Source organism: Lycorma delicatula, chromosome 2, assembly GCF_047948215.1.
Source record: "Lycorma delicatula isolate Av1 chromosome 2, ASM4794821v1, whole genome shotgun sequence".
Lineage (NCBI taxonomy): Eukaryota > Metazoa > Arthropoda > Insecta > Hemiptera > Fulgoridae > Lycorma > Lycorma delicatula.
In genome coordinates, this window is record NC_134456.1 from 14,304,643 (window position 1) to 14,332,348 (window position 27,706).

Consider the following 27,706-nt stretch of genomic DNA (forward strand, 5'->3'; position numbering starts at 1 on the left):
GATTTTGGTGGAAAATTGGCCGATATAGAGTTTAAAAAAATAAATAAATATTTATTTTATAAATATAATTTAACTAATCTTAACCTACGCTCGCTTCGCTCGCTAACCTTGACTAATTAACATAGTAATTTTTTGAGTATTTATTTAATAAATTCAATAATTACAATTATTTATTATTTAAATAATCAAATTGCAATAATTACTGAATTTATTAAATAAATACTCAAAAAATTACAGTGTCAATTAGTCAAGGTTAGCGAGGGTAGGTTAAGTTTGGTTAAATTATATTTATAAAATACATAAATATAAATAATCATTTATATTCTGTTTTGAATCTGTTTCAGCCCATTTTCCACTGAAATCCAATTGACTACTTTGTTTTTAAATAAAGCTGTAGCTGTGGTGGCGTTAATACGTACGTACCGAAGTAAGCTTTACGTACATATAAATAAACACCAGAAAATTACAGACCTTTAGGTTTGCTTCCATCCTTAAAAGTTGACCTATTTAATTAAAAGATTAATAGTGTTAAAAAGATTACAATTTCATATAAATTAGTATTATACATTAGTATCTGAATAATACAGGTGTATGAAAACTAAATCTTCAAAAACAGCATTAGAAACTTATTTAGAAATTATATTCAGGAAAATAAGCCTTTATCAGTATTTTTAGATCAAATTACAGTTTTTGACTGCAAATTTTGAATTCCTTCAAAAATGAGAAAAAAGTATGTGTTTCAGGTACATTAATGATGTTTAGATCATGCCTTATTAGTGGGAAACTGTTTAGAGCAAGAGACAGGATTAGTTAAAAAATATTTGCCTTTATTTTTTAGGTATTAGATTATTGTAGTTTAATACTAGGCAAAGTTCATAAATAAAAAAAATGTTACGATATTGATATCTGAAGTAATAAAACAAATTTATAAAAAGGGTAAAGTAGTTTTTAGATGAAAATGTTTTTACTTCATTGAAAAATTTATTTTCTTTCCCAGTGATAACTAGGTTATTGGTGGGCTTAGTAACCTTTTACTTACTATATTCAGGGGAGATGTTAAAAAGACAGTAACATAATTTTCTCTGGTGAATAAACACATCTTGCCAGCCTATCCGTCTGGCAGGCAGGTTCTTAAGAAAGATTAAGAAATCTTAAAAAAACGATTAAGAAAGCAGGACACATCAGTAAGATGTGAATATATATTTGAATTATTAATTATTTAATGTACACATACTGGCATTAGGTCATGTATTGCCACCTGCGTCAAAAATCACACGTGCTATGGTCTTCCGTAACCCATCCTTTACTTGTAAGAAGAAGAATAAAGAATCCTGTTTTTTGTGTACTTAATTCTTTTCAGAAGAGACTCTCTTCTCCAAGAACTGGAATTTGTCTTCTGTTAACTAAGGTTAACAGAAGAGAAGAGAGACAGGACAAGACCACCCAGTAGAAGTCTGTTTTTTCACCCGCCTAGTCCTTTTCAGAACTAGTGGCTACTCAAAGGTTAAAAAGAAAAGAAGACACAAAATATTCTGGAAAATCACTTCCTACCAGCCTAGGACAGCCCGGTCAACCCACACTTGACTGTAAATTTATTTATTTTTTTTAATGACGACTGTAAACTACATTTTTTTTAATAACTACCTGTATGGGAGGATTGTCCCTAATTACAAGGCTTTCTGCTCACTCTGGACAGAAAGGGAATATGTCATGGAAGATTAGATTATAAGATAATTGTTCCTTCACGTTCCTACCACCGGAAACTCATTTGGATAGGAATACAATCCCAAAATTTACATAAACCATGAATAACAGTCGGTTTTTTATTTAATATCCAACAGTCCACTAAAAAGATCCAGCAGCAAAGGACATAAGCCCTTCCTGCAATTGGATGTTGTCTAATGTACTCTCTGACATTCTTGTGTTCCTTTTGTTGTTTTGTGTATCTTCATTATCTCTAAAAGCTGTATTATCCCATTCAAGACTTTTTTCCTAACTAATGGTTATGTTGTAGGTTACTGTACTTTCACCTCTAACACTTGGCAGATCTGGATTTCTAAATACATGTTAACATACCTGATATATCTGACAATGCAGTCTGCTGCTTAAGTTTATGTACATTTAATTCATGAAATGTTGCATTAGAATTATTATATCAGCCTTTTCAATACCATTTAAAAATTCACTTTGAAAATATTATTTCCCACTAATTCTTAAGATTTCTTTCACTATCAACTACATATTGCAGTTTTCCATTCATCATTATAAATTCTATAGATTATTATAAATGATTATATTTGTTAGGTGTATAAGATAATGAACACTTATTACACTATAAAATTTGTAGATAATGCACAACTTCATAAACACGTTTAACCTTACAAAAGATCTCGTGTAAACATTCTATATGTGCATCATGTAGTTTATTGGATACAACCTATATTTATGATGCAGAATATTTAAGGAAAAAACCAAAGAAAAATATTTAAATGACTCCCTTCCAGAATACTAGAACCTTTTTATCCTAGGAATGTCTGAAGTTTATTGCAGCACTTTCATCAGAGGAGTTACCAGTGGTGTCCATTCTAAAAACTTAATTAACATATGTTCACTTTTAACACAGATTAAAAATATTATTTGATTATATAGTTAAAGGATTTCCTAACCTTTTCCAAGGTAGACATTGCTAAAAATAGTGCTACTGATAATTCTCTGAAAAAAATGTTGCTAGTTAGTTGGAAGAAATCCTATTGAATTAAACGTATTTTGATAGAGAGTCATTTAAATACTTGATTATTGATCTGTTATTAAGTTTCATCTCGTTGTTCAACTAAAAATATTTGCTTTGTAATATGGTATGCTCTTCATAGTCTTCAATTAAAATCAAAATTTTAATTTTTTTCCTTCACTCATGTCAACTTTATGAAGATATATGACAAAACATTAAAGATAGCATGAGATGGATTCTATATTGCTTACATTGAAAGTAAGCAATAATAACTACATAACATTTTATCTTCCCACTTAAGAGTTAAACCAATGCCATATACAATAGCTATGAGGTTGGGATCGAATATATTTTGTAAAAGACAATGTGAAAGTACATTTAAAAATGTAAAAATTGAATTTTATATTTTTTATAAAGGTGTAAACTCAATTTGTCTTACGATTTTCAAAGTTATTTTATTTTGTGAATAGCATTATGAAACATGGTAATGCTTTAAACTCTCTCAACATTATAAATGGATTATTTTCAGATAATAAGGAAATTGTTCACACAGAGGAACTTTTTTAACTAATTATGAGCTCCTTTTTCAATAGCTGTTAGTGTTGGACTTGCCTCAAATAAAAGCACCGAAAAAGGAACTGTATAATGATTTTCAAAAGGTCTGCTGGAAAAAAATTTTCCACTTGATTTGAAAATGAGTTATTTATAAAAATCTTATTAACTTATATAAAAAAATAATTTAACTTCTTATTTATAAACTTATTTTGAATAAGTTTAGTTTCTATTTAAGAGATTCAAATGTATTTAAGTTAATTTTTCTTTCTTTATTTTGTAGGTTTTAGTGAGATTCCACATTTATATGCATGTAGGAAAAATGGAAGTTTTGATTAAGGCACATGGTGAAATTTATTATTTAACTGATTTTATTAAACAGTTAATTATTGTTGATGAAAGTGAACTGGATTTTTTAAACAAGTTTAAAGACGTTCTAATTTATGTTGATGAAACAAATAAAAAGAAATGCAATAATATTAATCAAAATTGCACTGGAGAGTGGAATGATTATAAAAATGCACTTTATACATCAAAATTTCCTTTTGGTTTAACTAAAAGTATAATGCCTACTGTTACAAACATTTTTTATCATCGATCACAGTTTTATTCATCTGGAACAAATCTTTTTAATTTACTTGATAATACTATATGGAAAGAGCTTTATTATTTAATTGGAACAAGTTTAATGAATTTAATACTTAATTGTTCATTATATTTACCTTTAGATTGTAATTCATTTATTGTTTTGCATGAAGAACGTGCTTTAAGAGTACTAAATGGTGTTACAAAAACTTTTACCCCTCTAAATAATCACCTAAAAGATAAAAGGACAGTTACTTTTGATTTAAAACATAAAAAGAGTGTTAACTATCAAAATTCCAAACAAGATTCACTACATAAAAAAATTAATTCTGCATATGGATTTGATGGTTCATTGTTATTAAGTTTGGATAGTCTTATGTACAATAGGAGTGCTGTTAAATACAGATTTTGGTCTGCTGATTGTAATTGTGTTAATAGTGGTGATGTTTATGAAAATATGTGTAAAAATTTACAGTTAAGTATCTTAGAAGAGAATGTTGGTGTTAATATGGATTATACAAATGTTGATTTATCTAATTTTATGAAAATGTTAAAAGACTTTATATATAAAAACTGTGAAAACAAAAATTGTAAAAAAATTATTAAACTACTGTTAGACATTAAACATCCTGATCATCTGGTAAGGATATTATTAACATATATGTATAAAATTAATGTATTTCAGGTTGATTGGTATTTTCTTCAGTAGTTTGTAATCAATTATGACAAAATTCACTAAATAGATGACATATTTAATAAATGCCAAGTGAAGCATTTAAAATATAGATGTTTTTCAATATAATCTCCAAAATAAACATTTAATAATTCATTGATTTATTGTCCAAAACCTGCTGCACACAATTCTTTTGGTTGATAAAATGAATAATTAGCCGGGGTAAAAATCACTTTGGAGCTGTAAGACAGCCGAAGAAGTTGGCAACATAGAATGCATAAATTTTCTACTTGGTTGGTTTGTGTGAGATCTGGCATTGTTGTTATGGAGCAATAATTCTCTAGTCATTAGGTCTGAATGTTTTCTTCAAATTGCAGCTCAAGATATCAGTTGATCTTCCCATGATTTAATTAACAGGATTTTTACTTTCCCGTAACAATCCTGTTAAAATTCTAAATTGTACTGAGGAAGATGTTCCAGGCATAATTCTATTTAATTTATTTTGTTATTCAGTTAGTTGTCTGAGCATCCACCTGAAGCACAACGTTTACAAATTTTACCAGTTTTGCATGTTGTTTAGCCTAAACTATTAAAACTGTTTATTAAAGTTTGTATACACTGTCTGTCGGCTCAAATTATCTTCTTCACCTGCTATAGTATCTGTTCTGTTACATTCTGAACAGGGTAACCAAATCATTTATCAATTTTTAATTATCCTTGAGAAAATTTATTGGCCCAGAGGTGTTCCATTTTAATTCAACAAATTTTCAAAAATTTTATTGCTATTTTTTGATTTTGATGATATTTGGTATATGATAACTACTTACCTTGTAGTGGCCAAAAAATATTTTTTATAGTTTTAAAAAACTTTTTTCTTGAGTAATAGACTGTTTTCTAACTCGCCAACAAGTAAAAACAGCCATTTTCGTCACCTTTTTCAATGAGCTGTAGCATTCTTATTTTACATCTTACAGAGGTAAAAAAGGGCTTTTTTGAAATGTAAAGAGGGAAACTTCATCATAGTGTACTCAAAATTCATTTTGTTACATAACCAAATCTTCTAATGTTTATTGAATTTATGTTTACAAATTACAGTTTTTTTCAAATTTTGGGCCCAAAATAAGTAATGAAGGGCTTAGGGTAACAGGCCTGTTTTTTACCTTTTAACTTTTAGGTACTAGTAATACTTATAAAAAGAAATTGTACTGTTACTAAGTATACAGTGTATACTTTTTCAAATAATAATGTAGGCCTACTTTACAAAATATTTTGATATGTCTATAATAAGATAGCTTATATTTTAGATAATTTGTTACTTAAAGTATGACTCATATACACAAACTCATGTTTAAAAACTAAAGTGGATAGTCATGCATGGACATGAATGTTTGCGTAATCCTGAATGTAAATATTGTAGATGGTTCAGTTACTGCTTTGATTTCAATGTGATATGTTGTGTAGTTGCTAGTGTTAATACTGTGGTTAGGTAATGTACACTTGTTTATTAAGTAATTTTATTAGCAGTGAACTTCTCTTTTATGTGATATCTTTATTTTTAGTTTTATTTTAGCTGTAGAGAAACTGGGATAAGTCAAAGTGAGGTGTAATTGGTAGTTTTATAATTTATACTAACTGTATTGTTATTGTAAGAACCCTTGCATTTTCTAAAAATGTGATGTGGACACCATATGACCTGTTTGTATGCATATTAAATTACATTTAACATATTTTTTTTTATGAATAGTACATAAAATTTTATTTCATTAAAAACTTCTGATATTTGTTCATATTTTTTTTTTTGTTATTGAATTATGCAAGATACATACGTAGATACAGACACCATGCTGAAACTAGTCAAAATGGATTCAGGAATGGTCAAAATAGATATTTTTACTGAAATCTGGAAACAAAAATTTTTTGCAATCACAATACTTCCTTTACTTTGTACAAGGAAGTAAAAACAGATTATGGAGGAGTGTTCAATTGGCATTCACACAGAAACAGTATGTCACAAATTGACTTACATAGATCTTCAGTATTGCACTTTGAGTGAGTATTGCATTTTGAGAGTTTACTGGACAGCAAATAACATTGATATCTTTAAGAAGCAGATGTACTGAAACAAAAAATATCTCTACTTTTCATATAACCTATTTAGATAAATATTTTCATATTAATAAGAAAGTGAGAAATGAGTTGCTCTGACCCATTTAGCTGTCACACTAAACCAGTTATGAAATATCTTTGAGAAATACCTTTGACGCTTTCAACAAGCAATTCAAATTTTAAAATTAATTCCAGGCAGAGCACTGTACAAAATGCTTAAATAAAATACAAAAACCACAAGATGATACAGAAAGTGAACCGGAATGTCAATATATTTGAGCCTCAATGTGTTGTAGTCGAGTCGGTGAATAAAACTTGTTCAGCATTGGCGTTTATCCTATTAAGGTTCAAAAATTATCGAGCAGTGCAAAGGAACCAATTTAAAAAAAATAAAGTTACAAAAGTAACCATCAGTTGCTAGTAAATTAAACAATTCCTTTGATTTAAATATTTTTACACAAGAAAACAGTTTAGTACCACAAAATTATGCTGATTTAGGTAGGGAATATGAAGAATTAATCATTAAAATAAAGGATAAAGAAACAAATACATCAACCCAGGAAAAAATTAATATTTTAAGTTTATTATCATACAGCTGGAGCATTCAAAATGGGTTTCTGTTAGTCAGTATTTAGCCTGTCAACAGTTATTTAAAACAAGTTGAATTTTGCCACAAATCAGCAAAAAGAACCCCAGTCACATAATTGATGAAAATGTTATTAAATATGTTCCAAGATTTTAACCAGAATGATGCCAGACAAGAAGGATTGTGTCTCTCTAAGACAAGCTGACGGGAAGAAAATTAATATTCAAAAAAGGCTTATCTTATGTAACTTAGAAGAATTGTACACAGCCTTCAAAGAAAAACATAATTTAAAAATTGGTTTTTCAAAATTTATTGATTTAAGACCTAAATTTTGTGTTCTGGCTGGTAGGTCTGGTACTCACTCTGTGTGTCACCCACCAAAATGTAAAACTCATTATACCAAAGATGAATGAGGACTTCTCAGTTCTACACAATAAAAAAAATGGCAGGAGCACTAAGTTATGTTAGTTAAGTTTGTTATCAAAAAGTGCAAGATTTATTCATAACTTCCATTAGCAGAAGTAAAGTAAGGTAAAAGTTAATTGAACAATTTTTTACTGAATTTGAATAATCATTTTGTAATTGACTATTTATCATTTTGCAATTTACTATTTATTAATTATCAATTTATTCATTCTAATCAGTTTAGTTATAATTTTTATAATCTGAAAAAATACATAACATCAGTATTTTTGGATATGCTGTTGACAGTTAGAAGGAACAGTGTTTTTAGTGGTTTTGTTTGCTTCATTACTCATCAACCTCTTTGAGTAACAAAATAAATTTTATATGGTTTTAAGGTAGATAAAAAGTACTTACTGCTGTAAAAATTTCAGATTTTTGCCACTTGTCCACATGTGGTTTTTGGGCCCCAAAAATGGGACATTTTCAAAATTTTATGATTTGGCGACCACTTTTTTAATGAAGGACATTCGGTAATAGTCCCATTTTTTTTTTATAAGTACAACTATTACCTAAGAGTTAAAAGGTAAAAAAACAGGCCTTTTACCTTAAGCCCTTCATTACTTATTTTGGACCCAAAATTTGAAATAACAATTTGTAAACATAACTTCAGTAAAAATTACAAGATTTGGTTAATTAACAAAATGAATTTTGAGTACACTAAGATGAAGTTTCACCTTTACTCTTCCCAAAAACCCCTTTTTGACTCTGTACGAGGTAAAATAAGAATGCTCTAGCTCATGGAAAAAGTGATGAAAATGGCTGTTTTTTCCTGTTTGCAAGTTATAAAATAGTTTATTACTCTAGAAAAAATATTTTTTAACCACTAAAAGGTGGGTAGTTATCATATACCGAATATCATTAAAATCAAAAATAGTGATGCACTGATCATTTGTTGAATTAAAATGGAATACTACCCCCTCACTGTTAATACTATAAACTATTCTCATTATAAATAGGGAACATTTCCTTATACATATTCTTTGTAGGAAATCATTTTACTCACAAAAAAAGGCAATAGTGTGCTGCTCTTTGATGTAGACTTATTGAGCATGATTATCATTTATAAACAGAGTTGTGCTTGTAGTTTATTTGGGTAACTGAATATCTTCAAACTGAATTGTGCCATCAACTTATGATACTTTTAACTTGCTACTACTTTCAACTATCCAAATCAATTAGTAACATACTTACTGACATCCCTCATATTATTTTCAGTGAGGCATTCTTTGTTATTAAGTTTTGTTTTATTTTTTATTAGTCTGTTGATTTATTATTATTATTCAGTTTTATTCCAGATTTTTCGTCAACAGGAGTAAAATAATGATGAGTTCAATAGAAATATTTTATATATTACTTACTAGTATAGCAATTCATAATAAGTATATATACCTCTTATTCATCAATCACAATCTCTCTTGCCCTCGCTTTAAATTATTCCATTAACTTCTGTCCCATCAGTCAGCAGGTTTTTCTTTTTTATTAAACATCTTTGATATCAATCCAATAGTAACTGTTTGTGGCCAGCCATATTGGCTTCTAGTTCAGTGCCCATCTTCTCCCCTTGCTCTCTGTACAATACAGTTTCCTGCTGCCATTTTAAGTATTTTACTCAGTCAGGTACATTATTTTTTTTTTTAATAAAAATTATATACAATCAGCCGTCTTTCTATAAAACTTTGTCAGTCCTTGAGGCCTACGTGAAGGCCAAATTTGATTTGTATTTTATTGATGCAAATTTCTGCCAAGGCATTTACATTGGCGGCATCCCGACCAAGGCCTGGCTGATGACTGTGAGATGTAATCAGTTAGAGGATCTATAGACCACCTCCGGTAAAGCCCCTCAGGACTTGGAACAGAGAGGGGTGATGTGGCGACAGGTAATGTCACAAGGTGGGTGTCTTTCCCCTATGGGGTTGGGATGTCAGTCCTGGAATATTTTTTCATTCCATGTTGCACTGTCCTTAATTGTCTGTTTATTTGCTTCATGTCTATTACAATGCCTTTAATTGATGAACACTTATAAAATGCCTTCTTCAAAACTACAGAATACTAATTTTAAATGTTATCCAACTAAGTTTGTTATATCATTAAAGTAAACGTGTTTTGGTAATATGAATTACTTGACTTAAATTCTTCCACAACAAGCAGTACTCATCTTTTTTTTACAGTTATCGCAATATATTTGTCTGATTTGTACTGGGTTGTTAGCCACATAGTAATCCTAAGTACTTATCTAATAGTATAGCTGTTAAAGCAGCTTGTAAGCTAACCTTCACAAAGCAACAAAACAGTTCAGAATATACCTTTTTTTTAATAATGTTTAAGTTAGTTTGGCAGGAAGATTGTAAACTGCAACTGTATATGTATATAGGAAAGAGAGATAGTGAGAAGAGAGTTTATACAAGGTTTGATAAAAAAACGTGTAATTTTTAAATTTCCAATGCTTTATAAGTCCATTTGTTACAATTATTTTTGTTTTATTGTTACATTTGTCCCTAATGTATGTTTACATTGGTACCCATATTGGATATGTAGTTTATTGTTTATTATTCTTTGTTTTTAACTTGTGAAAGAAATGGAACAAAGAATTTGCGTTAAATTTTGCTTTAAGAATGGAATAAAGTGCAGCACTGCATTTGAAATATTGAATGTTGCTCTTGACGATTCTTCTATGAATGAAACAAGCATTTGCAAGTGGTACAAATGTTTTCAAGAGGGCCTTGAAGACATTCAAGATGATGAGCGCCCTGGACATCCTATGACAATATTGAAAAAGTAAAGAAAATGATTATGGACAATTACCAAATCACTATCAGAGAGTCAGTAAGGTACTACCGGGAACTTCTACATTATTTGCCACCGAAAATTGTGTTCTAGAGATGCTTTGAAGACTGGAAAAAGCATTGGCACAAATGTATTTTATCTGAAAAGGAGTACTTTGAAGGTGACAAAATAAATATTGATGAATGAATAAAGAATTTTTGAGAAAAACTAAAATTCCACGTATTAGACACTATACCACTATACAGAATAATGGAGAAAGTTTTTCTTACCTGCCTTCTTTAAGAAGCACATTTTGAGGCTTAATGTACTTAAAAAATAAACAAAAATATTATGTTATTCCACAAATTATAATTTTAATTATAATGTCTAAAATTATTCATATTTTTCTGCAGTGGAGTCCAATGTGAGCCTTAGCCTCCATCACCAATCCTCTCTATTGCCATCTCCATGTAACCTCCCCAACTCATCCTTTCAAGATCATCAAGAATCCATCCTTGGTACCCTGGGTAACCTCATTTTTTCTAACATCCATATTTCGATTCTGGTTCATTTCCAAATAAGGCAAGCCATTCTAAAGCTTATTTATTGGTTTCATAAAATATTTTATTTGGTCAGATTGTTGTCGTGACACAAAAACTCCAACCTGGAGGATCAGGTTACTTTTAACACAGGTTTTCTTCCCTTGTTCTTTGAAGAGTCAGCTCCTTACTGCAAGGCAGCAGCCCTGATTTTGGTCTGACATAGGTATTTTATTTTCCCAGTACCCACTAGACCCAGTGAGCATTCCCCAATCTGCCATTTGGGGAGGCACGTAAAGGGAGAAAAGGAACTCCATACAGAATTGTAAATTATTATTAATAAATATGATACAACTAATGCTTGCAGTCCACAGGAAATATAATGTGCAGGATAGGGGTTAGAGTGTATGAATTCTAATAGGGGAAAAAGAGTTTAATTTTATAAATATACATGCATTATTCTTTAATACTAAAGCAGAAAACATTTAAAGAAAAATGTACATAATTAATTTGTGTAATATTTTAGAAGCTGATAGCCATAATAGATAAAAAAATTGAAAATTTGAATTGAATTGAATTGAAAATTGTAAAGAGAAAGTAAATATGAGGGTTGTCTGAAACGTTTTGAGCCTCAACATGAAGATGGGCAGCACTTGTAAAGGTAGGGAATGTATTCATGCTTGCTTTGAAGGGTACTCACTAAAATTTCATCATTAATCATTTTGGACGCTCAGTTGTTGTTTAATAATAGTTTGAGTAAGTCATTGTGGGTGTTTTTGTGAAAATGGAAAAAATAAAATATTGTACCATGATTAAATACTTGAATTTGAAAGGCAAAACGCCTACGCAAATTAAAATGAAGTTTGACGCTGTTTATGGGGACTCTGTCCCATCATTTGCCATCGTGAAACTGAATTTAAACATGGTCATACCACCTTGGTTGATGATGAATTCAGGATGGCCAAAAACTGCAACCACCATCAATATCATAGAAAAAGTTTACCATATGATACCAGACGACTGACGAATTAAGGCTAGAGAGATAGCAGAAGCTATGGACATATTGAAAGAACATGTTTGCCATATATTAACTGAAGAATTGGATATACCTAGGCCATCTGCGTGTTGGGTGCCGCGTTTGCTCACTTTGTGGACCAAAATCGCATTCGAATGAGCATTTCCGAGGCCCTGCTGGAGCAGTTTAAGCAAAATGAGTCAGATTTTTTGCATCAATGCATAACTGTAGATAAAATGCAGTCCACAGTTTAAACAGTGGACTGCAAAGGGTGAATCTGCTCTGAAAAAGAAGAAGATGGTTTCATCGGTTGGGAAGGTGATGGTAACTGTTTTTTTGGGATAATAACAAAACTCTGTTTATCGATTATCTTCAGAAAGATAAAACAATAACAGGACAGTATTATGCATCATTAATTGAAGCTGAAGGCAAAAATTGCAAAAAAACGACCACATTTGAAGAAGAAAAAGTGCTTTTCCATCAGGACAATGTGCCTGCTCACACTTAAACGGTCACCATGGCTAAAATTCACAAATTGCACTTTGAATTGATTGATCACTTGCCAAATTCACCAGATCTGGTTCCAAGCGACTCTTTCTTGTTTCCTAACCTGACAGTTTCGCTTGGAGGAAAGAATTTTTCATCAGTTCAGAAGGTTATCGAATTTGTTATTGCCTGTTTTGCAGAGAAGGACGCCAGCTACTATTTGGAAAGTTTAAAGAGGTTAGAGCATTTCTGGAAAAAGTGTATCATCTTGAAAGTAGACTTAGTTGAAAAATAAAACTATATTTGACAGAAAAATACGTCTTTCTCCGTTAGGCTCAGAACTTTTCAGATACATATATTTATAAAAATAAGGAATATTAAATACTGTTACGAAAAGTCTGAAATCAAAATTATTATTGACAAAATCTAAATTGAAATTTAATCAGTTGAAACAGTAAGTACATTCTCATACAGTGCATTATTAAACTGTGGGATAATAAATAATAACCTGTTATTAATGAATATCTTGACATTATTTGTAAAACAGAAAAAATATAGCAAACTTGATATCATATACTATTATGCTTTGTTAAATTAAGTGAAGCTTGTCTTCACCTTCACTATTTTTATTAAGATGGTCAAGAAGAACTTTTAATAATCTATTAGTATACTTTATTCAACAATACAGTTATTTTTATGTATACACAGTTAATGTTGAGGGTCCCCTCAAAAATGCTCTCGAGTTAAAAATAGCCAAGAAAAACTTGCTCATTATTCTGTTTTTATGGTTAGTGTAATTATTGTTAGATTAATTACAAATAAATGTGACAACACTTAAAAATATGTACCTATATAAAAGAATATATATTGCAGATTGAGGATCTTTGCAATAACAGGATACGTGAATGTTCCTTCTGACTGAATGTCCTGAAAGACCTGATTTATGTAAATGATGAACCGTGATCGTTTTCATGTTTGAAAAATAAGGTGAGCCCTAGGAAGAATACATTCTTCTTAGCCTATTTTGATAGTACTATCTTGTTGGATGAGATGTTTGATGTGACATGAAAGAGTGATTATTTCTTGAAATCGGAATCAGCTAATGCCTATTCCTTGTGGGAAGATGTACAGAGGTCGATTAGGGAAAACAGTTAAGTTAAGCTTTAGGGAAAAGAGCGATTCTTTAATACCATTTATGTGTATTTGTTCTTGTCATTTTAACTCTTAGTGTTTGTTTCTTTTTAGTTTCAGTTTATTTTTTTCTTTTTGCCCATCATATTTTTTTGCTTCTAATACTTATTTACAGCCCACCATATTTCATTTTCTGATCTCTGTTCTAATTGTTAATCTTCTCATTTCATTTATTATTGCAAGCTCTGCTTCATTTGTTATACTGTTCATGAAGTTAATTTATGTCATCTGTTTCCAAACCCATTTTACAAGCATTTGTTTAGTTTTAAAGCAATATCCTTGAGAAATTTCATCAGGTTTAGTTCAGTTTTATTTGCAATGAAATAATTTCATCCTTTTTTTCTACTTCCTTTATTATTCCTATCCATGATTTTGTTTCTTTCTCATTGTTCCAGTCTTTTGTTTGCATATTTACCAATTCTTTGGAATTTCACTTATCTCTTTTATTGCTGTTTATTTTTTCTTTGTCATCTAATCTAATGGAAATTTTTTGTGTTTTTTATTTTGACATTATCCTATTTTCACTAAGCTGACTGTGCAATCTCATACTCCTAAGACAACTTATATTTTCTGGCCCACCATTATCGCTATTCTGCTTGAATTTCATTATTTTTTCGTGGTATATTTTCCACAACTAGTTATGATCAGTACCTTGCTTTATACCTCTTCTTGAATCTCACCATCTCTGTATCCTTCATCTATGTGATTTATCATACCATAACTCATTTTTACACTCTAGTGATTTTTCTCATTCATTATTTTTCAAAAATCTTTTACAGGTCTATGAAATATTAGTACAATTCCTTTTTGTTATTTTGTAATTTTAGACAGTTTTCTTGTTGGATGGATATTACTGTTAAGAATGATAGAAGCTTATAATGTAGTTATGATTTTTTTTTTACTTTTCTAAGAAGCGTGTTTCTATTTGGTGATTGCTAAGTCAACCAAGGCTTAGTATCCCTTCTAGTTAAAGCCAGGTCTTGTATTCATTGTAAATTTTACCCTTTATGTGTGTAATTTACGTAAATCGATCAGTGTAATCTATTCATATATTGGTTATAAAAAAGCAGTATTTAATGCTGATTATTGAATCAAATATCAAAAAAGCCTCTTTCGGAGGTTTTCATAAATTTGTAAATCATTTTATAAAATTTGTCTTTATAATATTAATTTTGAGTTTAATTATTTTCTTAAGTTTCATTATTTCCAGATTGCCTGTAATAATAAAAGGAAACTATCTGTTGAAAACTTTGATGCTGTTAAAAAAATTAAAATATCTGAAACTGAAGATCCTGTAGTGAAATCATTTGAAAGTGAACATCCAGTAACAAAAATTAGGAAAAGTAATAGATGGTTACATAACAAAAAGAAGTTAAAATTGAGATCTTTATATCCGATAAGTTTAAGTATTATTCGTAAGCATCTCACTTCTATATTAAGAAAAGTTTTGACGAAGGATTGGTTTGGTGGGCAACAAACATTTGTTATAAAGCAGTTGTTATTTATTCTGAAGTATGGAAAAAATCAGGTTTTTGAATTAAGAGAGTTGTTAATGAATATAAATGTAAAAAAAATTCCTTTTCTGCAAAATGTGAAACACTCTGGATTGAAATGGAACCTTCTAGCAAAATTCATAAAGTGGTTATTAAATAAATATATATTTGCAGTTATTTCTGATAAATTTTATGTCACTGAAACCAGAGGATCTTTTAATAAATTACAATATTTAAAAAAAAAAGACTGGCAGTTTTTAAGTTATTGTACTATAAATAAGTTTAGAAAAAGTGGAAGATGGAGAATTGTTACAAAAAGCATACTAAAGCAGCAAAATTGTTTAAATTTAAGACCATGTCAATTGAGGTTCATTCCAAAAGGAAGATTCAATGTTAGGCCGATTGTATGGAAAACAGGGTCTGTATCTGTATTACATTTTATTTTAGAGAAAATGTGCTGCAAAATTATTCAAATATAACCCAAAAAATTGCCGCTGTTTACAGTAGCATAAACTGTTTTATTTGCTAGTACTTACAATTGGTATTGTCAGTTGAATTAAGCCCAACTTAATTATTGTGGTGAAAATACGTCTACCTGTAACATGAGTCTGAATCCCTAACCAATCAACCACTTAATAATCCTTCTGGTTTTCTCAATTCATCCTCAGACAAATACAGCTCATAGGTGAGTGTTTGTCCCCCAATAATATTATAAATATTCCATTTAGCAAAAAAGACTTTCCGCAAACGTTTGTGTATAATTTTTCTTTTTTTTTTATTGTACTTAAGTATACTTTTATGACCACCAGCCCTATGACATTTTCAAAACCTTGAGTCAAAGAATATTTTTATAGAGTTGATCTGACATCTTTTTTACTAATAGTAATGATGACAGTGACATTGATGATGATGATGTGGGCAGCAACACAACAATGATAATAAATACTTTATTATGTTGTCAATATCAATAGACACTATTTTACAAATTATTTGAAATCATTTATTTTATAATGTGCAGAGCTGAAATAGACTATATTTTAATAGTTGTTTTAAAAATTTTTTTATGTTTCTGAGAAAATTTCTTGAGATAGCCAATTGTTAATACGAGTTCTTGGAATAGTAATCAATGTTATCTGTTAAGAACTTTTCTAGAAATTGTGGGATTTTTATTTTATTTCTATCATGAAGGATTAAAACACATTACAAGATATGTTTATTATCCAAGACAAAATTTGAAAACTTGTGAATAAATAGTGCAGGGATGGTAACATATTTTAGCATCTTGAAATGGGATTTACAGAAATTACAATGATTACTCTCAGCAGTGTCTGATTGTCCAAAATATTGTTATTTGAACTGCCCAAGTGCAATTTTTTTTTAACTTTAACTCAAGTTTGAATTAGTACTTTAATTACTTTACTTAACTTTAATTACTTTTTACTTGTTAAAAATATTAGCCTAGAGCATTGTTTATTTTTTTTCATTAGATAAGAAAATATGTAGGGTGTAAGGTATAAAGAGTTTTAAACCCTACCAGTGGTGACGGGAGTGTTTAAATTTTTACTACCTGAAATTGCTGATAAGGTATGAGAGTAGCCCTGACCTTACCCAGCTGATTGATTATGTATTATAACTGTTTAAGGGTGAAGGTTCCATAATGCATGCACGTGCATGCATGCATGCATTATGCATGCACGTTCAAGATGCTACATAAATCCAATTTTAAAAAAAATTACTACATCTATTATTGTTATTATTAATTTAAACATTATTAAATTGAAAGTTTTATACTGTTTTATAAAAACAACCAAAAGTATTTATATAATATTTTGCTGTTCTCTTACATTTTATACATAGTGATTAAGAAGGAATGGGAAATAATTGGGGAACTGATTCCACAACTAGAAATAAATTTAAAAAATTTCATTTAAACATACGTCTGTAAACGCATTGTTATCTAGTTATGGCTAGCGAAAAATTTCACTACTGGATTTCAGTTACCCCGCTGAAATGGGGTTACACTGTAATTTTTAAAGTGTTATATAAGGAGTAATCTTGTAGTTTTCTTTTTTAACCTGAAAAATGGATAAAACAGGTCCCAGAACTGTATCTCCCTTAGTTTTCATGATATCCAACGTAAAACAGAAATATTTGGTGATGTAAAACATGTTTTTTAAGTTTTGAAGTACAATAATTTTTTAAAATGACTAATAAATGCATAAATTTTATTATAAAAACTTGTAGAGAATTTAATTTGAGAAAATTGATGTAATAAAGTCTGAAAAACAAAAAAAGAACAACTTTTATTGTTAAAAAAGTATTATAATTTTGTAAAAATTAAAAATAACAATTTTGGGCCTTTCATACTAGAACAACCTATCATTGTGTAAGAATTTAGCATTTTTAATTATTTAAAAATCTGAAATTTTTAAACAATGAATTTCTTACAGTGCTTGAAAATATCTCATAGCTGAAATGAATTGAAATGTACTATCAACTGGTTGGAGCTACAACACATTTCACAAATGAAGTAAGACTATTTTTAGTTAAAAATTACTGGTAAATGAATTGGATGTAAAGAGCCAGTAAATTGGCCAGCAAGATCACCAGAACTTATTCCCTTAAATTAGTGTTTATGGGGGGGGGGGGGCTGGTGAATGATATGTAAGATATACAAGTAAGGTAGACGTCATGAACTGAAAAGCTTGCATTCTTAATGCTGCTGCCCTCATCAAGAAATGGGAAGATATTAGGTTGGCAACAGAAAATGTAAAGAAATGAGTTAAAAGTGCATCGATGTCAATGGTGGAATCTGAACATTTATTGTTAAGTAGCTCTGTTTTTGGTTTTTAATAATAAATGTAATTCCTTTTTTACTTCTATAAAGTTTATTAAATCAATTTCCTCAGAATTAAATTCTCTACAAGTTTGATAATGAAATTTACGCATTTATTAGTCATTTAACAAAGTTACTGTACTTCAGACCTAACAAAAAAGGTGTTTTTGGTCATTGAAGTTTTTTGTTTTACATTGGATATGAAAACTATGGGAGATGCAGTTCTGATGTCTGTTTTATTAGATTTTTCAGTTAAAAGAACAAGAAACCATCAGTTTTACCACTTATATAGTACTTTAAAAATTTCAGTATCACCACATTTTACGGGGGTAACTGAAAATTGTGCTAGCCGTGACTCGATAACAAAGCATTTATGGACCTGTTTATATAAATTATACATAATTGCAGAAATAAGTTTAGTTTTGAATGCAAAGTGAGGGTTTGGTGACTAATTAAGTTTTTGAAAGTGTAGTTCATTGAAAATAATGATAGTTAAGGTTTCAGTTTTTTAGTGTGCAGTCAAACGGTGTAACTGTTTTTATTTTTTCAATTAGATTCTTATGCAAAATGGATAAATATGTGAAAAACAAAGTAAGCCATATACATCCAGAAAATCGATTGGTAAAAAGACAAGATAGTACAATGACAGTATTTTAAATTATGGTTTTACCTAATTTGATGGAAAACCACAGTGTGTTTGCTTTCAACTCCTCTCCGATGAAAGCATGAAGCCGTCAAAATTAATTCGACACTTGGAAACTAAACATCTTGATCATAAAATTAAACTCTTCAAATTTTTCAAAAAAAATTACATGCTTTGAGAAATCAACGAGCTTCTATTTGTAAATCAGTCCATAATAGTAAAAGTAGCCTACGCTTGAAGCATCTTATTTCATAACATTAAGAGTAGCTAAGGTGTCCAAACCCCATCAGAAAACCTCATATTGCCTGCTGCAGTTGATATGGTCAGTATTGTAATAGACATGGAGAAAGCAAAAATGTTGAAAAAATTCCACCTTCTAATGACACAGTATCAAGGCAAGTTGATGACATGGCTGCTGATGTTCGCGATAAGATAATTCTGCAAGCGTTTGGTATTCAGATTTACTGAATACTATATCATGGATACCGGTGTTCTTTGGTGGTTGGGTTTCAATTAACTACGCATCTCAGGAATGGTCAACCTGAGACTGTACAAGACTACACTTCATTCATACACATCATCCTCTGAAGTAATACCTTACGATGGTTCCAGAGGCTAAACAGAAAAAAAAATTGATGAATCAACAGATGTGGCAAAATTTCTCAGTTCTTATTTTTTATGAGATATGAATGCAATAGGGACAGATCAATCAAAGAAGATATGTTGTTTTGGAAATCAATACCTGTTCATGCTACAAGACCAATGTTTTTTTTATGTTTTTTATGAAGCTACTAAAAACTAATCATAGATTGGATGAAATGTATTGTAGTATGTAGGGATGGTGCAAAGGCAATAACAGGAAAGAACAGTGGATTTCTGAAAAAATTAAAAGATCGTTTTATACCAAGGGCAGAATAGACACACTGCTTCCTTCACAGACGTGCTCTTGTCTCAAAAAATATGGCAGAAAGTCTCAAACAAATTCTTAAAAATGGTTAATTTTATTAAAAGTCAATCATTACAGAATAAAACTATGCGATGAAATTGGCAAAAAGAAAAAATCTCTTCTTTTCCATACAGGAGTCGGATGGTTATCACAGGGGAAAGTGTTAACCCAGTTATTGGAATTGTGAGATGAATTAATAATATTTTTTCAGGATAAACAAAGGCCATTCTCATTATTTTTGGAGAGTAAGGAGTATATTTTGCTGTTTGCTTACTTAGCTGATGTAATTTTGCATATAAATGACTTGAATGTTAATTTACAACGATGTGATAAAAACATTTTATTAATAACATCCAAAGTTCTTTCATTAAGAAGCTTTATATTTGAATTATTCGCGTTCAAAACAAAAATTTTGATATGTTACCACTCACTTCTGATTATATTGAGAAAGATTTGGATGAAGAATACATTATTATTCACCACTGTTTGGATAGCATGAAGATGTATTTGCGTGAGCCAAGTATGACGGGAGTATTTGCTGAAAGATGGAAATGATTTCTTGAAGAAATGAATACTAAATCCATTTAGTAAAAACATTGCAATTGTTAAGTCACTAGTTGGGATTTATGACCAGTTCATTGAAATGACTACCGATAAAACATTACAACTGTTACTCACATCTGAAGATTGAGATACTTTTTTGCTTGCTTGTCAAATTGAATATGAAATTTAGTCACAGAATCATTGAAAATACCACTTTCACCACGTCTTACCTCTGTAAAAAGGATCTTTTATGTATGTTTTTGCTAAAAAATAAGTATAGGAATTGCCTTTTATCATTTGAAAACAATTTGCTTTTATGTATTTCTAACATAGATCCATGTATGGAGAACTTTTAAATGAAAAACAAATGCAACCACCTCATAAATTTAATTTCTTTTCATGTCTACTTATAAATGTAAATAAAATGTTTATAATAAATTATTTTTTCTCATAAAATTACATCATTATTGTTTAGCACGTGTAAAGTTGTAGGCCAATTTCATGACCTCCAGGTTGAAAAACGTTGCTTATAATGTTTAAATACAACAGGATCAATCCATATCAAGTGATTCAGAAAATATCTTATTTGTTGCATGATTATTTTTAAGAACTCTTGATTTTTTTATTTATATTTTTATGTGTTTATGTGGGTTTTGTGTATTATGTGGATTTTTATCTATTATTGTTGGTTTTTACAGGGCGGCCATGTTTCTTTTTTATTGTTGAGTACAATTATCTACCTGTCTTAACTTCATCATTATTAAATCATATGTTAATGTGTTTCGGATAAATTCTATATTCAAAATTCACTGTACTGTACATTTTGAAAGTGGCGTATATCCAAAATGCATCAACATATAATTTAATTTTGACGAAGGTAAGAAAGGTAAAAAACTACTCAATATAAACATTATGATGATTTTAGAGAAAAATATATTTTAATAATAATTTTGTTTTACTGTCCACAGTAATTTTGCAAATTGAGGGATTTATAGAATTGATAGGGATTTATAGAATTGATTGGGATTTATAGAATATCCCATTTTCTACTCATCCTGTCAATATGTGGTAAAAAAACAGTTTATTAGGAAATCTTAAAGGTGAAAATTTAATAAAAAATTAGATTTCTGTCCAAAATTTTATCTTTCTAAGATTTAAGCAAGGAATAGTGCCTAAAAGCCAGTTTTTGTTTTACTGTTTCTATTAGGCAGTATTTATAGTGTCATGAAGAGTTTCATCTGCTACTTAATTTCTCTTCCTTAAAAAGATTCTTAACATCTCAGATGGGGCACGAGATAAATATCAGAACTTTTGGACCATGATGGTGTTACAGTTATGCGTAAAATATTTTAAGATGGAATTAGATTATACTCTTAAGATATTCTCATATCTTAATTATAAAATTCTCATAACATAAAAATCTTGGATACACCATTCTTATCGAATGAATATTATCTGCATTTCAGTAGGCTTAGTTCTTTTATATTGTGCTAATTTCACAATATACTGTTTTGCCATGCCTGAATTTATTGTCGTACAATTATATATATTTGGCTCAGTGGTGAAGATAACAGGAAACCAATCCATTTCTCATTCTTCTTAGTAAATCTTTCATGAAATTTGTTATTCTTGAGAAAGGCTAAGCTATTTTTTGAAAGTGAATTTGTCTTGTGTCAGATTGTCTTTAACCATTACAGTTCAAGCTCCCAAATGTCTTACTGGCTATGTTCACGCTCGCCAATATAAAGCACGTAGCAATATCGGCATTTATATTGTTGCATGTGGCAACAATATATTATTTTGGTCATATAAAAGAAATTACAAAAACCTGTATTCTAATCAGCATTACAATAGAACAGGATCAAAATTAATAATCATCAAATAGTGAAAAATCTTCCCAAGTCACCACACTTAAATATAAAAGTGAAAGATCACTTAACAAATTTTGGTAAAGGGTATTTATCGATGAAAGCAGAAAGAAGTTATGGGAAATATTTAAGTCAAAAACATTTGTCTAACAGAGCAAATAGTCTAGTGAAACTTAGATGAAAAATGAGTTTGAAGTCCGGTAGAAAATTTGGATAAAGAGCACCGTATAAAAGACCAAAAAATACCGAAAGGCCGATAAAAAGACCAAAGATAAACATTTTCTTATATCCTCTAATTCATTATTAAAGTAAGCACTGCATTTAATAAAACCAGAAATAAGGGCTATACACTCAACTTAGCAGAAAAATCTTGTCTTATTTATTTATTAGAATTATACCTTTATCATAGATATTATTTATAGTCCTAGTACATCTATATCATTTAGCGGTTACATACATGTTTTCATTTGGTTATTTTGGGAATTTAAGCTTCATTTAGTTTTCTATTGTTTATCTAAGAAGAAATTTGTTTTGGTGTGATAGTTATTTTTTATTTACACTGCAACAGTTAATACTTCATTTTTTTTTAATTAGTTATATATTAGCTATATGATATATTTAAAAAAAGATTATAATGTATGTAAATGAATCGGTAAAGTATCATAAGCACTTTTATGGACTAGTACTTAAAGATGTCAAATTTATAATAAATTAAGTGAAAATGATCAAGATATTATTGCAATAAGAACAAATGGTGTGTAGAAAACATTTAGAAGTACTAAAGATAAAATCTTGTTAAAATACTGTCAGCTTTTTGTAAGTCTTATTATACACTAAACCCACTAAAAAATTATTTATAGAAATACAATGTACTACCATCATAATGTGCAATTTTTGCACATCTGCCATATCTTACTACAATATATTCAAGTCTTTTATCTGGAATTTTTTTTAGATACACTGTACTCTCATAGAAGAATTGTGATGTAAGTTTGAGAGCATGCAAGAGAAAAAGTTGCCATTTTTTAAAGAGAATAAGCAAGCAGACTCCTTTTTAGCTGCTGATACATTTTTACCATTAATACCTGCGTTGTCTATTGGTTTAACTGTATACTTAATCTATTGTGAGATAAAACAGTGTTTTATCATATTCTACAGTAGTGACGGCACACTTATAGATGAGCTGTTACTAATTTAATTTTTTTAAATTAAAACCAAAAACTGTTATTTTTGTTTCATTAAAATAAGTACTTTTTATTTAATTATAAATTGTTTATTTGGTTTTGTTTGGTGCTAATTAAACTTAGAAATTTTGGATTTCAGCAAGGACAAACTTTTAACATATACTCAAATATTTTTATCACAACTGTGTTTATTAAATACAGGAAGTAGAAAATTAAATAACTTAAACGAACTTCATAAATTATGGTTATCTTGTATAAAAAATTGGAAGCCAGCTAGTTTATATCCGTTATATTTTGTTAAAGTTGATATAAGTGATGCATATGGATCAATAATTGTAGTAAGTTTTTTTTTTAATAACTTAATTTAAAATCTTTTAATTAATATTGGATTTTACTTTATTTACATAAGGCAATTGTTTAACACAGATTAGAAGTTTGTGATGATCACAGAAATTATGATGATCTGTGAAGTTTATGATAATGGCTATTTATTTTCTGCGATTTATCGATGCAAGCATTTTTTTTAAGAATAGGTTTCTTTCCTCATTTTTTATTTATTATAAGATTTAATTATACCTGCTCTCAGGTCAAAAGATAAATTATGCCAGTTCATTTACTACCCGATGGTTTTCATAACATTTTGAACATCTCAGGGTTTAGTGTCCTGGAAACTGAAAAGTATGAAGTAAAGTAAGTATGTACAGTTGAAGTCACTTGAAATTCCCTAGTTCTCATAATTACTGAAATTAAATTTTTCTAAGAATAGTTTCATTACATGTGTTACTGCTGACTGGTGAAACATTGCAAAATGTTGTTTGTTGTACTGTAATAAATACAAAATGAAGCATGCAAAACTTTATATATTTATAGATAAAACATAAATAGAGAATGCTCAAAAACTGTTTAAAAAAACAGTTGAAATGGGAAGTTTAAATGTTTAGAATATTTTTAAACTAACTTTATTCTTTGTTTTATTAAATATTGTTTATTTATTTTTTATTGTCAATATTTCTTTTATACTCTTTTAAAAATTAGAGGTTTAAAAAACTTTTTGCTTTATCTTTTGTCTAATTCAATACATATTTCATAAAGTTACCAATAGTTATATTATTCTTTTGATTTCAGAAAAAACTTCTTGACTTACTCTCTCATGTGATTACTAAGGCAATGATTTTTAAAACTAAAAATAGTGATGGCATTACAACTTCAAAAAAAATTCTAAAACAGTTTACTTTGAGGAAAATAAAATGTTTTAGAAAAAATTGCGGAACTGTTTCATGCAGATATTTATACAGATTTGATGAACTTCCAAGTAATATCCCATCTAATGTAGTTATTGTTCCAACAAAAAATGTTGAGGTAAAATTTAACTTTTAGTATGTAAAATATTTTTTATTTGCCAGTTTAAGAACTTCATGTACTTTCATATAACAGTGAGATCTCACTATAATGACATCAAAGAGATCAACAGTTTTTGCTGCTTTAATAAGATTCTCATTGTAGAGTTAAATATGAATTTTAAAAATCTGTGCATTTTTTCTTATTTCTTATTCTGGACAATGTTTTAGAATTTTAATGTAAAATAACTTTAATAAAAATTTTCATTACACAAATAAAATCTGAGTATAAAGAAAAGAAACGTGCACTTACTCTGAGAGATATGAGACATCAGCTCCTGAAAATAATTTGTTTAATTTAATTTTAAGCAAAATTTTCTGATTCACAGTACAGCATTACGTAAAAACACTATGAAATTACATTATTCTCAAGCAATTCAAAAAATAAATATTTACATTATATACACATATATCTATCCCAGTACTTTTTTTAACTTTTTTTTTGACAGTCGTGGAATAACTTTATGCTTCTCTAATTCAGAAGTCATCTATGCTGTTACTTTGATAATTTACTGATAGATTTTAAATGTTTTTGATACATTTTCTGTTCTCTGATTTGGCAATTACTGATAACAGATGTATTTTCTATTCCTAATATATTGCTACAGACCAGAATGGTGACTTGTTTCTATTTTTCTGCTGACACATTTTTTGCTTTTAAATTTTTATCTGGAAGAAATTTATAGAATATTCCTGTTTCATCAGCATTGAATGTGTTGTCCCTTAAATCCATCACATATATCATTCCATATAATTCTTTAAACAGGTATTTGTAGAAGTGAAATCAGTAACCTCAACTTCACTAATTATTTTTCTAAATGTTATGTTACTTGTATTTTTCTAACCAATCTGTAGAACCTGTCATATTCAGAAACCCTTCATTTTTTTTTGTGAGAAATTCAGTTCTATTTTTATTAGTGGGCCATTTATTGGAATATTTAAACTCTTAGTTTGCTATACCACTACAAAATTGCTTGATCAATAGCTAGAATTCTGGGCTATAAATCTTTTGAAGTTTTTTTTTCATTTAAATTTGATTTTTCTGTTTTTCTATATCATGCTTACAAACTAGATAAAATAAATTTTTTTGTAGATGTCAACTTGTTTATTGCCTCTTTCTAACTTCTGAATTATACTTATTTATTTGTCCAAAAACAGCATTCTTTGTTTTGAATACATTTGTAAAAAAATGCTAATTTAACAACTAATGATTATTATAGCAGAAAGTTATTAGTGGTCATAAAACCAAAGCTTAAAACTTTAAAACAAAAGAAAAACTTAAAGTTTAAAACGAAAGATTGGAATCTATCAAATCAAAAAGATTGGAATTTATCTACAATCGTTCTACAGATTGTAGAACATTATGTCTTTGAAAATATAGGAAGGTCTATCTTTATAAAAGAATAAAGTAAAAACTTATTTCGGATTACTGAACAGTTATTTAAAAGTAAAATTAAAGCATAATATTGTAGAATATTTTAAATAACCTATTTATTTTACAGTTTAAAATTTTCAATCCATTCTATTGAAGAAAAACCTGACCAGACAGGATAATTACCATTACCCATATAACACTCTCAGGGTTAGTAAAACTGGCCCTGATAACATGACAGTTACTGATATTATAAATTGTAACGGTAGTACTTTTTTGTAATTCTGTCTATTACTTTTACTTTTTTCATGAATAAAAATGTGCTAGAAAAAATAATCCCTAATTGGCCACAAAAATATCACCATTATAGAGAAATTAGTAAATTTTATCTGCTGCAATAGAAATAAAACGCAGACATAATGTGAAGGAACTAATAAAAAGAGAACCTCAGTAGCAAGATTTTACTGTATTAACTTTCCCCTTATTTCTTTGTATAGAAACTTTTTACCTCCTTCATTTCATTTCTTTATAAACTTGTTATGAATACTTTATATTTTATTTAAATATATTTGTTAAGAATTAGGAGAGAGTTAGTGATAGAAATACTTAATGGTTGGAATGTTATTATTTACAAGTAATAAGTATATATCATACCATTTTTGTAAATGTTGAACTTCAGGTTGATTTCATTATTTGTATTCCATACTTGCAGGGTTTAGGTTTTTTAACTTAAACTGTTACACGTTTGTAAATCTAAAAACTTATAATCAAAAATTATGTTTTACAATTTGTCCCTTAACATTTATAACTAGCTCCCTGTTGCAGCTTCACCTGTATCATATGGTTACTTGTGTTTTCTATAGTGGTCAGTTTTTTTATATTGTAACAAGACCGGTATAGCGGGCCTGAGTAACGCATTCCTACCAATTATGAAAGTTGTAGAAAGGATAATAATTGGTGAATCCAGAAAGGAACAAAAAGAGAACCCTTTTAGTAAAGATAACATGTTCGCTTAACAGTCATGTTTTGTAATATTGCCTTCTGACACACAGTAAACACCTGTTTTTACCGTGAGAAAAGCTGCTGGACACGTTTATGGAATTCATGGGAACGAAAGCCTCAGTCAATCATTCTCATGCTTTGAGTTGGGTCCGGTCAGGCAGGTAAAGAAAACAGGAGTACAAATACCCCTGGGAAGACCATTTAATGTTCAGTTCTGTGAACTAATCCAGCGAGACGTTACAACATCAGTTCTGCGAGGAGAGGCTGCAAGATATGAGTTGCACGAAGTCTGCAAATCAGTCCAGCAAGGAGAGTCTGCGAGACGAGAGTGCGAGATGTCAGTCAGCAAGAGCATTCTGCGGGGATGACAGATGAAGGAGCGAATTTCCAGTGTGAATTAAGTTCCAAACAATTAAGGTGATGCCATGAGTAATTCCAGTAAACAAAAAATACTATTGATGAGTTACTGTAAAACTATAAGTGAAAGAAATAATGTATAAAATTTCATTCATTAACTGTAAGGGTAGTTTTATTTGTGGACAGAAAAGTTATTTAAAAGTGTTAAGACCAGTAGTCATGCTGTATGTTTTGTTAATGGGTCAGATTTCTGATTTTCTATTTATCTACCTGGAATAAATCCTGAACGACTATTTTAAACTCTGTCTTGTGTGTAATCTCTGTTATTATTACTATTTGATGTGTGATATTATGATTGTTTACTATTTCGATTATA

General features: G+C 29.2%; 1 protein-coding gene across 5 annotated transcripts in view; it reads left to right on the forward strand.

Annotated features, from left to right (window-relative positions):
* The window catches only part of LOC142320479 (telomerase reverse transcriptase-like), a 56,190-nt gene that overhangs the window by 2,410 nt on the left and 26,074 nt on the right, over window positions 1–27,706 (forward strand). For 4 of the 5 annotated variants that reach the window (XM_075358308.1, XM_075358309.1, XM_075358311.1 and 1 more), the window contains exons 2-5: window positions 3,564–4,505; window positions 14,900–15,600; window positions 23,342–23,540; window positions 24,328–24,561. In XM_075358308.1, coding sequence (XP_075214423.1) covers window positions 3,588–4,505; window positions 14,900–15,600; window positions 23,342–23,540; window positions 24,328–24,561 — 2,052 coding nt within the window. In that variant the 5' untranslated portion in view covers window positions 3,564–3,587. Of the gene's footprint in view, window positions 1–342; window positions 416–3,563; window positions 4,506–14,899; window positions 15,601–23,341; window positions 23,541–24,327; window positions 24,562–27,706 lie in introns of those variants that run through there. The other variant, XM_075358310.1, reaches the window with a different exon arrangement.